Below are 13,594 nucleotides of genomic sequence, written 5' to 3' on the forward strand. Positions count from 1 at the left end.
ATCACGAAGTCAGGAGTTCAAGACCATCCTGGCTAACACAGTGAAACCCAATCTCTACTAAAAATACAAAAAAATTAGCCGGGCGAGGTGGCGGGCGCCTGTAATTCCAGTTACTCGGGAGGCTGAGGCAGGAGAATGGCGTGAACCCAGGAGGCGGAGCTTGCAGTGAACGGAGATCGCGCCACTGCACTCCAGCCTGGGCGACAGAGCAAGATTCTGTCTCAAAAAATAAAATGAAATAAAATAAAAATAAAAATAATAAAATATAGGGAAAAAGCTGTATTTTAATTCAAACATCAGCCATGCAGAGACTCCCTGCCCTCATATATCCCAGCTGAGGTCCCAGGTCCCCCACCTTCCTCCCTTGCAGGCCATTAGGGCCAACTCAGTTCTGCGTGTGCCTGTTCAATGCCCTTAGAAGCCCAGCAGTGAAGGGTGTGGTGTGCACAGCCCTGCCTTCCCTGACCCCACCTGGCTGGCCTCCAGTTCACCACAGCTTCCCTGGCAGGTGCAGTTCACAGGCTTCCTGGGCACTGCCCACTGTTCCAAAGCAGGCCAGTCTCACGGAGCTGGGAAGCTGCCTAGACCCCCACCTTGCCAGCAGGCCTGGGAGCCAATGGTGGGGGTCTTCCATCCACTCTTGGTCTGAGCATCCAGCCCTGTGTTCACAACCAGGACTCCAGTGACCATCCAGTCCCCTAGCCCAGTGCCCAGGAACAGGTTAGATCCACTGGCGCTGGCTCTGGCAGCTCCCTTGATGCCGTAGAGGCTGCTCTGGGCTGTTCTCCAAGTCACTGGGCTCCATGCTGAGATCAAGGCGGGGCTTCCCAAAGGGATCCCACCTGTGTGTGAGGCCCCCACCCTCCACCACGCAGTGCAGGAAATGCCGGCCCCTCCTGCCTGAAGCTGCTTCCAGTGGCTGGCGGGACCGTCTAGGCTCTGTAGCTGTCTCTCAGCCGCAAGCCCTTAGTCCCAAGGCCCGAACTCCCCTCCCACCAGGTGGGGCGTCTGGGCCCCACGTGAAAGGGATCCGAGGAGGACAGGTGTTTGGGTGGGCGGCGCTGCAGAGCTGCAGCTGGTTGGGGTGGTGCAGGCGGTGGGTGAGATTTGCCAGAGTCCATTCCCTGTAGTGTTCAGTGCCGGGAGTTGGCTGGGGCTGAGGTGGGGATGCTTGGGGGGGGACTCAGCAGCTCTAGGCTCCCCTGGCCCTTCAGCCTTACCATCTTTCATCTGGCTCCAGGGACACGGGAGAACCCAGACCCCAGGAGCCAGAGCTCACCCCTCCTCAGGCGCCACTCCCCACTCAGACGCCCCCATTCACTTCTTTCTTCACTTGGTCATTTATGCCTGTGGGCCGCACATCTAGGAGGCAGAAGCTGCTCATGGGTGCCGCCCAGAACCAGGGGTCAGCGGGGAGGCAGACACTCCTGTCAGAGGGGGGATGCCCGGGACCCAGGCCCAGCACCAGGTAGATGGTGGGGGTGGAACCAGCAGGACAAGGGGCTGGGCAGCGGTTACGGATGGACCCGAGGCTCCCCTGGGTGGGCCGGAGCCCCGCCATTAAGGCATATCCCGGTGGGGCTTGGACAAGGCCGGGACCACCCAGCGCGAGGATGCGCGTGACGCCTGGGCGCGCTACGGCTTCCCGGGAGCTGCCCCCACGGAATCTCTCCTGGGTCCTTCGGGGGTCCCTGGGGGGAGCACAATGCCGGCCTCACTCACAGCTGGCAGGGTGGGGGGCGGGAGAAAGGCCAGCCGGGCAGAGGACGCGCAGGAGAGATGGAAGACTCCGGTGAACGTGAAATCTTTACTTAGAGAAAAGCGACAGAGTCAGAGACCCACGGGGGCAGGGCTGCAGCGAGGGCGCCTGGGGGCGAGACACGAACACGGCGGAGAGCATCGGGCGACGCGCTGGTCACAGGAGCTGGCGGGGGACGCTGCGGAGACAGAGCCCGAGGGTTGAGAGCGGCGACGCGGCCGGGGGCTCCCCACGGACACCGCGCCCCACGGCGGGCTCGGATTCACACCCCCCACTCCCGAGGTTCTGGCGGGCCGGGTCGGAGGGAAGAGGAAGAGGGGGGTGGCCGGGGTCTCTGGCTCAGAAGCGGTGGCGGGAGGCCAGGAAGAGACCGGGGCAGAGCCGGCGGGACCCCGCGGCGCGCACCTACCCCGGACCGGGCTGCGGGGCCGGAGACCATCACTGCACGGGCGGGGGCGCCGCGCTCCCGGCCGCCTTCCGCGCCGCCTCCTTCTCCGCCTTGGCCGACGGCTTCCCGGGGGGTTCGGTGGCCGCCGCCGCCCCAGCCTGGGTGGGCCCCTTGCGCTCCTCCTTGGCGGCGCGGTAGCCGTCCCCCCAGGCCGCCGGCGTCTCCGTGCCGTGCTTGCGGCTCAGCGGGTAGGCCCCGATGGCCGCCAGGATGCTGCGGTGGCGCTCGGGGTCCATCTCCGTGTAGTACATCTCCAGGGTCAGCGGCGTGCAGATCTTGTGCTGCGGGAGGGGCCGGGTCAGGGCCGGCGGGCTGAGCCCTCCTGTGCGCCCCGGGCCCGGGCCCTCCCGCTTCTGCGGTTGGGGGCACTGCGGACAGTTTGTAACGGAGCCATGGTTTCAGGACACCGAAGGTCGCCTCCGGTTCAGAACTCAGGGCCCTGGGTGGGGGGGGCACGGAGCCAGGAGGTCGCGGGTTGTAAGGGGAGGGGGCCACCCAGGGAGAGGGGCGCAGACACCAGTGGACCTGCTCAGCCCAGCAAGGCCTCTGCGAGCGCGCTCCAGAGCATAAACCATGGAGTTATGAGAAAAGGAGCAGATTTTACTTCTGATGAATAAAAGGCTTTCTAAAAACACACTAAATGCTATAACTGTTATTGGCAAAGAGATTAAAAAAAAAAGGATGGAAGAAAATATTTGCCAAATATGTAGGGAGCATTAATATCATGTTATATGAAAATAAAACCTCGCACAAGTCACTCAGGAGGACAGATGACCCCTAGAGAGATGGCTGGAGGGCGACCTTTTCTGCCTCATCTCTTACTTATTTTTTAAATTACAAGAAGAGAAACCCATCACTAACACATCTTTTCTTTTAAATTTTCAAAAGATAGACTTTCATGTTCTAGAGAAATAACGGGAACATGGCTTTGGAGACCACTTTCCCCCAGCAGCAGCAGACACCCCTGCCACCCCCTGCCTGGAGGCTATGGGAGGAGGCGCGGCTCCACCGCCCCCCACCAGAGCCCTGGCCCCCTTACCCGCAGCAGGAAGCCATCGGGGCAGGTGAACTGATCGTACCACATGGCCTTGTACATGATCAGCACGCAGCCCAGCAGCGCCATGGCGAAGGCGATCATCCGCGCGGTGGGCAGCTGGCAGGAGGGCAGAGAGGGGCTCAGCCACGCCAGGCAGGGGTCGCCTTTGTGGGGAGCTCCTCAGGGGCTGGTGCTGGCACAGGACCATCCCCGCCCTCCAGTCTTGATACCCCACCCCCCGCCCTGGGCAGCCAGTGGCTTTTCCCACTTTTCCGAGGGTCAAGTGTGCTGGCATCACCCCTGGGGGCCAGGCCTTGCTGGCGGCCCCTCCACTGGGGTTCTGGAGACATCTGCCACCAGGTAAAGTGATGTGGCCTTTGACCCAGGTGGGTCTTGCGGAAATTTGCAGCTTCCCTTCGCTGTGGGCTCCACAGGGGATGGGGGCCACAGCCTCAGGTGAGTCGGAGGCTGCACTCACCAGGCCTCCCAGGGGACTGCCCACAGTGGGTGCTGTAACATGAGCTGCAGACTGGAACGTGAAGCCAGGGGCAGGGAGCCCTAGCAGATCTTACTACTGGAGAATGGAAGGCTTTGGAAACAGTCCACTAAAAATGACTAAAGCTATCTTAATAACGTTGAGAGATTTAAACAAGAGGATGAGAGAAGATATTTGCCAGATATACTGCAGAAAGAATTACATAGAAAGCCCGTAAGTCACTGAAGATGAGACAATGACCCTCTGGGCAAACAGGCAAGCAGCACTGGCCAGCGCTTCCCAGGAAGAGAAACATCTCAGGAGCACCACCGTTTGGTCAGTCCGCACCTGCAGCCTCGCCAGGGGGCCTGATGACTGCAGGGCAGTTGGAGGCCAGCTCTGGGTGGGGTGACTCACCGCCACCCTCTCCTCCCAGACAGCAAGGGGACTCCAGCCCGGCCTGGCCTGAGCCCAGGCACCCCCAGCTGCCTTCTACCTTCTCCCCCTGCCCTGAGTCCCCACAGTGGGTGGGGTGAGTGTGGTTACCCTGCGTCCTTCCTCTGGGTGGCTGCAGTTCAGCCTCTGGCCCTCCAGGTCAGGGAACTTCTTCTGCTGGTCTAAGGAGGACAGCTGGTATTCTGTCTGCGTCTTGATGACCACCTGTGAAAAGAGATGGCCATGGCCTCAGTGGGCAGCTGGGAGGGACCCAAGAGAGCCCTGAACTGAGAGGGGAGGGAGCCAGGGTCAGCTTCGTGGCAGTGGTGTTGACCCTGACCATCTCCCAGGACCGTCTGGTGGATGGCAGGGCTCCAGCAGCCACAAAGTTAGGCCAAGGGAAGGTGGACACTGAAAGTCTGCTGGGCGCATGGCAGTCCTGGGCTTGGCCTGGTTGCTGACGGAGCCCCTCGCTTTGCCTGCTGCCTTCAATTCAGGGTGCTGGAGAATTGCCCTTGGCCAGCAGGGGTGGTCCTCCTGTCCCGGGTCCCCAGCATAGATGCTGCCCCCACCTCCAGCAGGGACAACTCAGGGTGCCTTCCATGCTGCACAACTCCCTAGGGGGTCAAACTGGGCTGGGCTAGAACTGAGCTCTTTGCTTCTCCCCAGTTTCTGCTATAAGCACCCCCAGTGGTCACTTGCCCAAGGACCTCCATATCTCAGGCTCAACCCAGGACAGGGCCATGCCCTGAGGGAAGGGTGGGAAGCGTTGCCTGCTGGGTGCCCTATGGACAGCAGGTGGGCGGGCTGCTGTCTAGGAGTCAGTGCGTGAATTCTTGGTTACTCGTCGGCCAGTTTGCCCAGCTCTGGCATATGGGGGAGCTGACTAGGAGGTCACATAGAGTGCCCATGGCCAACTGGGGTTTTGGTCCCCACGGTCCTTCTTCTGCTTGCTCTCCTGCACCTGGGAAGAGGCCACATCTAGACAAACCTCACCCCACACCCCTTTGTTCCCAGGGGAGCCTGAGAAGGGACTCCACGCTGGCCCAGGCCCTCACCTGGTCAGGGAGCGGCGGCTGGAGCTGGCTGACGTCCAAGGGGCTGATCAGAGGCACACTGTCCATGGCAGCCCCATCCTGGTCCCCAGGGTCTTTACCTGGCTTCCCAGAGAAGCTGCAGCCCAGCTTCACCATGGTGGATGGCAGTGCTTGTCCTGTCCAGAGACAGACAGGGTCACTGCCCACAGGCTGCCCCCTGGACACCCACGCCAGCTGGCTCTAAAGCCAGAGGACCCTGAGCTGGTCCTAATGCTCCTCACACCAGAACCAGGGACAGGCTGTAAGTGGTCAGGCCAGCCTCCTTGGGCAAACCGGTCAAATCCAGCCAGATGCTGGGTACTGTACCTTCTTGACCCCCACAGCCCCTCTGGGCCCCACAGCACTGCAGGGGAAAGCACCCCAACCAGTGACTGTCCATGAAGCCGGGGGAGTCTTCCATCAGCGGCTGCTCTAGACAAGACAATCTCCTCTTTTTCCTTCTTCTTCTTCTTCTTCTTTTTTTTTTTTTAAGATAGGATCTTGTTTTGTGGCCCAGGTGGGAGTGCAGTGGTGTGATCTTGGCTCACTGCAGCCTCTGCCTACTGGGCTTAAGCAATCCTGCCATCTCAGCCTCCCGAGTACCTGGGACCACAGGCGCACCCCACCACGCCTGGCTAATTTTTACATGTTTTGTAGAGACAGGGTTTCGCCAGATTGCCCAGGCTGGTCTCAAGAGATCTGCTTGCCTCAGCCTCCCACAGTGCTGGGATTACAGGAATGAGCCACCGCGCCTGACTCTAGACAACCTCTTAAAGCCGACAATCCTGGACATCAGTCTGGAGAGTTGGGTGCCAGACTCAGCACATAAAAATGCTGGAGACCCAGCTAAATTTGAATTTCAGATAAGCAACGAGCCCTTTTTTTTTTTTTTTTTTTTTTTTGAGACGGAGTCTCACGCTGTTGCCCAGGCTGGAGTGCAGTGGCGCGATCTCGTCTCACTGCAAGCTCCGCCTCCCGGGTTCCCGCCATTCTCCTGCCTCAGCCTCCTGAGTAGCTGGGACTACAGGCGCCCGCCACCGCGCCCGGCTAATTTTTTTGTATTTTTAGTAGAGACGGGGTTTCACTGTGGTCTCGATCTCCTGACCTTGTGATCCGCCCGCCTCGGCCTCCCAAAGTGCTGGGATTACAGGCTTGAGCCACCGCGCCCGGCCACGAGCCCATTTTTAATATAAGAGCATCCCTCGCAATAAGCCGCATGGGACGTGCTTATCCTGCAGTCAGTCCTCGTTCTGTCCGGCGACTCTGCCGGAGACGCAGGAAGTGAGACAGAGCGGCCACAAGAGGGCACCCGCGAGTCAGCCCAGCTGCGAGCCCGGCGCTGAAGGCCGCGGGGAGCCGGGCCCCTGCGGAGCTGAACACCACAGCGGGGCCCCACCAACCCCGGAGAGGCCGAGGGTGCTCGGCTTCGCCTTCAGGCGGACCTCCTAGAGAAAAAGAATGCAGCGGATGACCTCCGAGCTGATCAATGGAAAAAGCAGAAAAACAAAATGTATTCAATCAATCAAAGGAAAAAAAGAAAGGTCCTGTGTGCAGTAGAAACGGAACCTGTGGCCCGGTGCGATGGTGGCACCTGCGGTCCCAGCTACTCGGGAGGCTGAGGCAGGAGAATCGCCTGAACCCGGGAGGCAGAGGTTGCAATGAGCCGAGATCGCGCCACTGCACTCCAACGTGAGTGACAGAATGAGACTCCGCCTCAAAAAAAAAAAAAAGAAGAAGAAGAAGAAAGAATCTGCCATTGCAACCTTCTCACAAAGAACTCCAAGCGCAGACAGCATCACCACAGCATTCTACCAACCATTTACAGGGAAAGTAATGCAAACGTCCACAAAACTTCCAGAAAGACAAGGAAGCACTCACCAGCTCCTGAGGCCAACTAGCCTCAGTCCCCTAACCCAGCAAGGACAGCATCGGAGAGGAGCTCACAGGCCAGCCTCCTCCACACGCACACACCACTGCGAAGCCCCAAAGCTCAAGCAGGGTGAGTCCAGCGAATACAACAAGGTAACATATGACAGGTTGGGTGTATTCTGGAAATGAAGTTTGGCTTAACATTTGGCAAGCAATCGTATTTTTCACCGTATTAACAGAACAATGAAAAAGCGTATCTGATCAATTGCTAGAGGAGTAGAAGTAACTCTGGGTAAGACTCAGGGGTCATTTACTATTCCTCGGACCCATTAGCACACTAAGGCAGGAGGCGAGTGCTGTAACCCAGTAACAGTGAACCACAAAATCCCCACAGCAAACCTCACTGAATGTGAATCCTGAAAGCGCCTTGATCTGCGGTTCTACAAGTTATGGCGCTAGAGGTCTCAGCCAATGCTGTAGGGTAGGACAAAGAAATGAGCTCTAGTGCCAGGCAAGAATAAATAATACTCTGATTATTCACCCATGAAACACTTTCTGTGTTTAGAAACCCCAGAAGAATCTATAGACAAATCATAAGGATCAAAAAGTGAGTTTGGCAAGGCTGTTGGATTTAAGGTATTCAGAAATCGGTTACATTCCTATATGTCAGTGGCAAAAATAAATAAATACATAATTTATTGAAGTACTCCATTTAAATAATATCAAAACTATCAAATCCTCAGGAATAGGTGTAAAAAGAGCTGAGGAACAGGGACAGGGCAGGGCCTCCACATGGAAACCAGGGAACATTGTCGACAGAGACCAAGAAAAGCTAAATCCCCCAAGTAAATGGGGAAGGCTGTGTCTATGGATTTGGGGAGTTTCCATGTTTAAACAAATTACCTACCCCCCAATCTGTAGATGCAGTAAATCTTAATCAAAATCCCAACAGTTTTTTAAATGAACTTGACAAGCACTGTCATTTTACATGGAAGGCAGAGGGGCAGGAACACACCAAGTATCTTGGAAAATAACATGGACTGCCAGGCATAGTGGCTCACGCCTGTAATCCCAGCATTTTGGGAGGCAGAGGTGGGTGGATCACAAGATCAGGAGTTTGAGACCAACCTGGCCAACATAGTGAAACCCCGTCTTGACTAAAAATACAAAAATTAGCCAGGCGTGGTGGCACACGCCTATAATCCCAGCTACTTGGGAGGCTGAGGCAGGAGAATCGCTTGAACCTGGCAGGCAGAGGTTGCAGTGAACCGAGATTGTGCCACTGCACTCCAGCCTGGGCAACAAGAGCAAAACTCCATTAAAAAAAAAAAACCCAAAAAAACAAAAACAAAAACAAAAAAACATGGAGGATATCTCATCTGCCAGGGTCTGGCTTGTTGCACAGCATTGGAAATGGAGTGGTGTGGGGCTACTGTGTGGTGGAAGAAGTCCCACATGACACACTTTGCACACACGGACCCTGATTTGCAGCATAGCTGCCTCTCAGTAAACCTCTGTCTGCATCAAAAGCAGTGAGCCTGATCCCTACCTCACATTACACAGAGAAGTCTACTCCAGGTGGATAAACCTGAACTGGAAAAGCAAAACAATAAAGCACCTCAAAGATAATACAGGAGAAGATTTTTCTGATCTCAGGGAGGGAAAAATTTTTTCATTAGGACAATAGGTACTAACAACAAAAGGAAATATTGATAAAATGACTTCATTAAAACTATGAACTTCTGCTTATCAAAACAGCCTTCAAAAAATGGTAGGAAAAAACCAATACTGGGAGAAGACAGTTGCAACCCACAAATGAGGAGGGTACATTGTGGGTTGAATGATGTTCCCTCAAAAATACATCCAAGTCCTAGGATCTGTGTGAGGGGTGCCTTTGAATGGGACCTCATTTGAAAATATGGTCTTTGCAGATGTAATCAAGCTAAAATAAATTCGTCCTGAATCAGGGTGGGCCTTGATCCAAAACTGGTATCTTTATTACAGGGAAATTAGATGTAGGAGACGGAGCAGATGGAGCAGAGACTGGAATGATGCAGCTGAAACCCAAGGATTGCTTGGGCCACCAGAAGCTGGAGGAAGCGAGGAAGAAGCTCCCCTAGAGGCTTGGAGGGAGCATGGCCCCGCGAACACCTTCATTTTGGACTTCTTGACTTCAGAACTGCGAAAGAATTTATTTTAAGCCACCCGCTTGTAATTTGTGACAGCAGCGCTAGGATGTCCAGTTAACTGCCAGAGCCAGCAGTGACCACTCTTTCTCGCCCTGCAGTGGCCAGGCTCCGCTTCGGGTTCCAGGTGTGGGAAGGCGCCAGGGGAACAGGAGCAGGGGACCCGCGGTCACAGAGCTTCTGCCCAGCTGCTGCCACTCAAGTAGAGATAATGTGGAGGCATCTGCGTGGAGGAGAATCTAAGGGTGGAAGGAGCTGAGGGTGGAATGATTGCAAGGTGGAAGGATCAGAAGGGGAAGGATGAAGGATTGCGGGGAGGGGGGGAAGGATCCAAGGGCAGAGGGATCCAACGGGGGAGGATTGCGCGGGTGGGGGTGGGGTGGAGCGGAGGGAGTCGAGGGTGGAAGAATCTGAGAGGGAAGGGACCCCAACGGGGTGGGGGAAGGACCCGAGGGGGCAAGGAGCCGACGCAGGGGGAAGGATCCGAGGGTGGAAGGATCTGAGCGGGAAGAATCAGCCTGGCGGAAGGATCCAAGTGGGTAGGGTCCCAGAGAGCGGAAGGATCGGAGAGCGGAAGTATCTGAGAGGGAAGGTTCTGAAGGGAGAAGACTCTGAGGGGGAAAGATGTGAGAGTGGAAGGCTCTGAGGCGGGAAAGCTCTGTGGGCAGAAAAATCTGAACGGGGAAGGATCTGAGGGGGAAAGGATCTGAGGGGGAAAAATCTGAGGGCGGAATGATCCGTGAGTGGAAAGTTCTGAGCGGGAAAGGATATGAAGGGGAAGGACCTAAGGGGGAAGGGTCTAAGGGCGAAGGATCTGAGAGTGGAAAGATCTGAGGGGGAAGGACCCGAGGGCAAAAAGGTTAGAAGGTGGCAACTTTCGCCTGGGGAAGAATCTGAAGGTGGAAGGATGTGATGGGGAAGCTCTGATAAGCAAGGACCTGAGGGCGGAATGATCTGAGTGGAAGGCTCTGAGGCGGGAAGGATATGAAGGGGAAGGGTCTCAGGGGGAAAGACCTGAGGGTGAAAGAATCTGAGAGGTGTGGAAAGACCTGAGAGGGAAGGATCTGAAAGCGGAATGATCAGAGTGGGGAAGGATCTGAGGCGGGCAGGCTCTGAAGGTGAAAGCTCTGAAGGATCGGAGGGGGAAGGATCTGAAGGGGAAGGATCTGAGGGCCAGGGCCTGAAGGGGAAGGATCTGAGGGGGAAGGATCTGAAGGGGAAGGGCATGGGGGGGAAGGGCATGAGAGGAAAGGATCTGAGGGGGGAAGGATCTGAGGGGGGAAAGGATCTGAGGGGGAAGGATATGAGGGGGGAAGGATCTGAAGCGGAAGGATCTGAGGGGGAAGGATATGAAGGGGAAGGGCATGGGGGGGAAGGGCATGAGGCGGGAAAGGATCTGAGGGGGAAGGATATGAGGGGGAAGGATCTGAAAGGGAAGGATCTGAGGGGGAAGGATCTGAAGGGGAAGGGCATGGAGGGGAAGGGCATGAGGTGGGAAACGATCTGAGGGGGGAAGGACCTGAGGGGGAAGGATCAGAGGGGGAAGGATTTGGAGGTGGCAGATTCTGCGTGTGGAAAGAACTGAGGAGGAAGGACCAGAGGGGGAAAGGATCTGCATGGGCGGGAGTGAGGCTGGAAAGCGAGGGCTGGATAGGAGATGGGGGAGGCCACTCTGAGCCGGAAGGAGCTGGGTGAGCGGAGACAGGGTCCCCAGTCCTGGACCTGACCACACGCTCTGGGGCCCTAACCCGTGCCCCCTGCTGGGCGTTCATCACAGGCGACCCTGTGCCCGGCCGGGCCTTTCCGGAAGAGGCCGTGCAGGGTCCCCCGAACACCCACCCTGGGCTGGAGACTCTGCCTGAGGTGGGTCCCCACGTGGCCCAGGCAGGGGCAATGGGCGCTCGGCGGACGAGGTTTCACGGTGCAGCCAGCGTCCGTGTGTGTGCAGGTGGAGACGGACGAGGCCCTACGGGGCTTAAATACAGAAGTGATCCATGGAAGCGGAGTTGGAGCAGCCGAGGGCCAAGAGGCCGGGGAATGACGTGGTCGTGGGGCGAGGGCGGCGAGCGCCGGGGCTTGAGGTGGAGCTTGGCCCGCGGGGGTGGGGGTACCACCGAGGAGGAGGGGTCAGGGGTCTCCCCGCAGCGGACTCCCAGAGCAAGCCCAGCCTCTGTACAGACGGGAGGGGGGCGGAGAGGGGGCGCAGTCACGGCCCGCAGCGCCACAGGGTAGAGCCACGCCCCGGGGGCCGGCGCCAGGGGTCAGGACCCCGCCAGGAGGAGCTTCGCTTCTGGGGTCCCCTTCGAGCCAAACTTCAACTCCAACTCCTCGGACGGCCACTTTACGTCATCGCGGGTGTGCATGGCAACGGAGACAGGCCGAGAGGCGTCTTCAGGAAGAAAAAGCCGTTGGGGGCCCACTGGAGCCTCGCTTCTGGTTCCAGGCCCAGCGCCCCAGGCGGAATGCGGGGTTGGAACGGGGGACTGGCCTGTGTGTGGGGTCCAACCCTCCCACCCCACACACCAGACCGTCCCTTTGCACTGCTGCGTCATGGGGGCCTCCTCCCACGGAAGGCACGCGGCTCGTGGAACTAGGGGGCCGCCTCTGCTCCTCCTCCCGGCCCCTCCCTGCACCTGCGCTGTGGCGGCATCTTCTGCGGGTCCCCTGCGCCCCACCCGCCGCGTTCTGGCAGGGAGGCAGTGCCCAGCTCCTGTCTCTGGGGCAAGGGGAGGCGTGGGATGCTGACGGCAGATGGGTGGGGGCGCGGGTGAGCGAGGCCGTGTGGATGGACAGATGGATGGCGGGGGCGGGGGTGCAGGCTCTCAGTCGAAAGTCCACGGAAGCTCGGCTGGAGGTCACGTCACAGACTCGCTTTCGCATGCGCCCCCCAACCTGGAATGCTGCGTCACGCTGGGGGTGCGCGCAGGTGGGCTTATGTGGGGGGCACAAGAGCGTGTGACTGCGGATCCCTGAGGGTCCCGCCCCTCCCCCACGGGCGCCACCGCAGCCTCCTGCCCCTGGCGCTGCAGGCGGCCGTGGCTGCCCGGCTGATTCAAAGGCAGCTGCACTGCGGGGCTGGCGCAGCCCCGCGGAGGGGAGTGGGCGCGCAGCTGCTTCCGCTTCCACTCCCTCTCCAGCCACCTGTGGCCCCGCACCCGCGCCTGTTGCAGGTGGTTCCGGAGCCGCGCCCCTCCCGGCCTTCTGGCCGCTTCCTGCCTGTCACGCAGACGCCCCCATCAAGACCACCCCCCACCCCGCACCACCGTGGGGGCAGCCGCTCCTCGGTGCTCTGGTCCGCCGCCCCTTCTGCCGCCCGCCCCACGGTGCTCTGGTCCGCCGCCCCTTCTGCCGCCCGCCCCACCCCGCCCCCGGCAGACAGAGCTGGGCAGGAGCTGGAACTGGCACCCCCTGCCCACCTCGGAGACACCCTGAACTGCAGGCTGCGACCCTCGTGCCGGGGCCCCGCCGTCACGGGAAGCCTGGAGACCACTGCCTCGGGTCCGCGGGGTCGGCCTGGCCTGGGACAACCAGAGGAGGCCCGCGGGAGGGGGCCGGCCGTGCAGCGCGCCCTGCACACTCGCATCCGCACACGCGCCTCGCACACACGCACACTCACACCCTCATCCGCACGCGCGCCACGCACAAGCGCACTTGCGAGCACACGCACCTCGCACACTGCCGCACACGCGCCTCGCACCCCCGCACCCACTCGGGCCCCCGCCCCCACTCTGCAAGGAGAAATGTGGAAATAGCTCACAGGCGGCTCCACTGGCAGCTGCTGCAGGACGCGGTCGGGGAGGACGACGGTGCGGATGTGGATGCGGAGGATGCGGTTCCAGACGCTTCGCAGCCGGGCGGGGCGGGGGCTGCAGCGGCGAGACGGAGGCTGCGGTCGCCATGGAAACGCGGCTGGAGGCGGGGCCTGGGCTCTGGCCCTGCACCCCCCCACCCCCCCCACCGCCCCTGCTAGGGAGCCGCGCATGCGCCCCTCGGACCCTGCCGGGGCCTCACCACACACCTCACACACACACCTGACACACCCCCAGAAACCACACCTCAAACACCAGAAACATCCACCCACACACCTCACACGCATCCCACACACCTCACACGCATCCCACACACCTCACAGACACCCCACACACCAGATACATCTGACACACACCTGACACACACCTCAAACACCAGACACATCCAAACACACACCCCAGGCACACACACCCCAGACACACACCCTGACACACCCCCAGAATCACACACTTCAAACACCAGACATTCAAACACACACCTCACACATACCCGACACACAC

General features: G+C 59.0%; 1 protein-coding gene and 1 long non-coding RNA gene across 3 annotated transcripts; one reads left to right on the plus strand and one right to left on the minus strand.

Annotated features, from left to right (window-relative positions):
- Positions 1 to 1,793: 1,793 nt before the first annotated feature.
- Positions 1,794 to 13,104, minus strand: CALY (calcyon neuron specific vesicular protein). Of its 2 annotated transcripts, XM_045361783.2 has the most exons (6): positions 13,042 to 13,104; positions 5,212 to 5,366; positions 4,265 to 4,378; positions 3,247 to 3,360; positions 2,169 to 2,488; positions 1,794 to 1,937 (listed from the first exon to the last, which is right to left on the minus strand). In XM_045361783.2, exons 2-5 carry the CDS (start codon positions 5,344 to 5,346, stop codon positions 2,198 to 2,200), a joined length of 654 nt encoding a protein of 217 aa, XP_045217718.2. In that variant the 5' UTR covers positions 5,347 to 5,366; positions 13,042 to 13,104; the 3' UTR covers positions 1,794 to 1,937; positions 2,169 to 2,197. The 2 variants fall into 2 exon arrangements, with proteins under 2 accessions (XP_045217718.2, XP_065377749.1); XM_065521677.1 differs by lacking the exons at positions 1,794 to 1,937; positions 2,169 to 2,488; positions 3,247 to 3,360; positions 4,265 to 4,378; positions 5,212 to 5,366 and adding exons at positions 9,073 to 10,450; positions 10,804 to 11,673.
- Positions 6,557 to 9,311, plus strand: LOC141407754 (uncharacterized). The gene is made up of 2 exons (XR_012418322.1): positions 6,557 to 7,228; positions 9,103 to 9,311. It is a non-coding gene; the product is annotated as an uncharacterized lncRNA (long non-coding RNA).
- Positions 13,105 to 13,594: the final 490 nt, after the last annotated feature.

Source organism: Macaca fascicularis, chromosome 9 (genome assembly GCF_037993035.2).
Source record: "Macaca fascicularis isolate 582-1 chromosome 9, T2T-MFA8v1.1".
NCBI classification, from domain to species: Eukaryota; Metazoa; Chordata; class Mammalia; order Primates; family Cercopithecidae; genus Macaca; species Macaca fascicularis.

Bases quoted from the DNA above. Each gene is read 5' to 3' on its own strand.
- CALY (XM_065521677.1), bottom strand. From the start codon at position 11,056: ATGAACGCCCAGCAGGGGGCACGGGTTAGGGCCCCAGAGCGTGTGGTC. The intron at 10,451-10,803 runs GTCCTTCCCCCC...CCTGGCCCTCAG, and splicing joins CTCTGATCCTTCCCCCTCAG to ATCCTTCCCCTTCAGATCCT.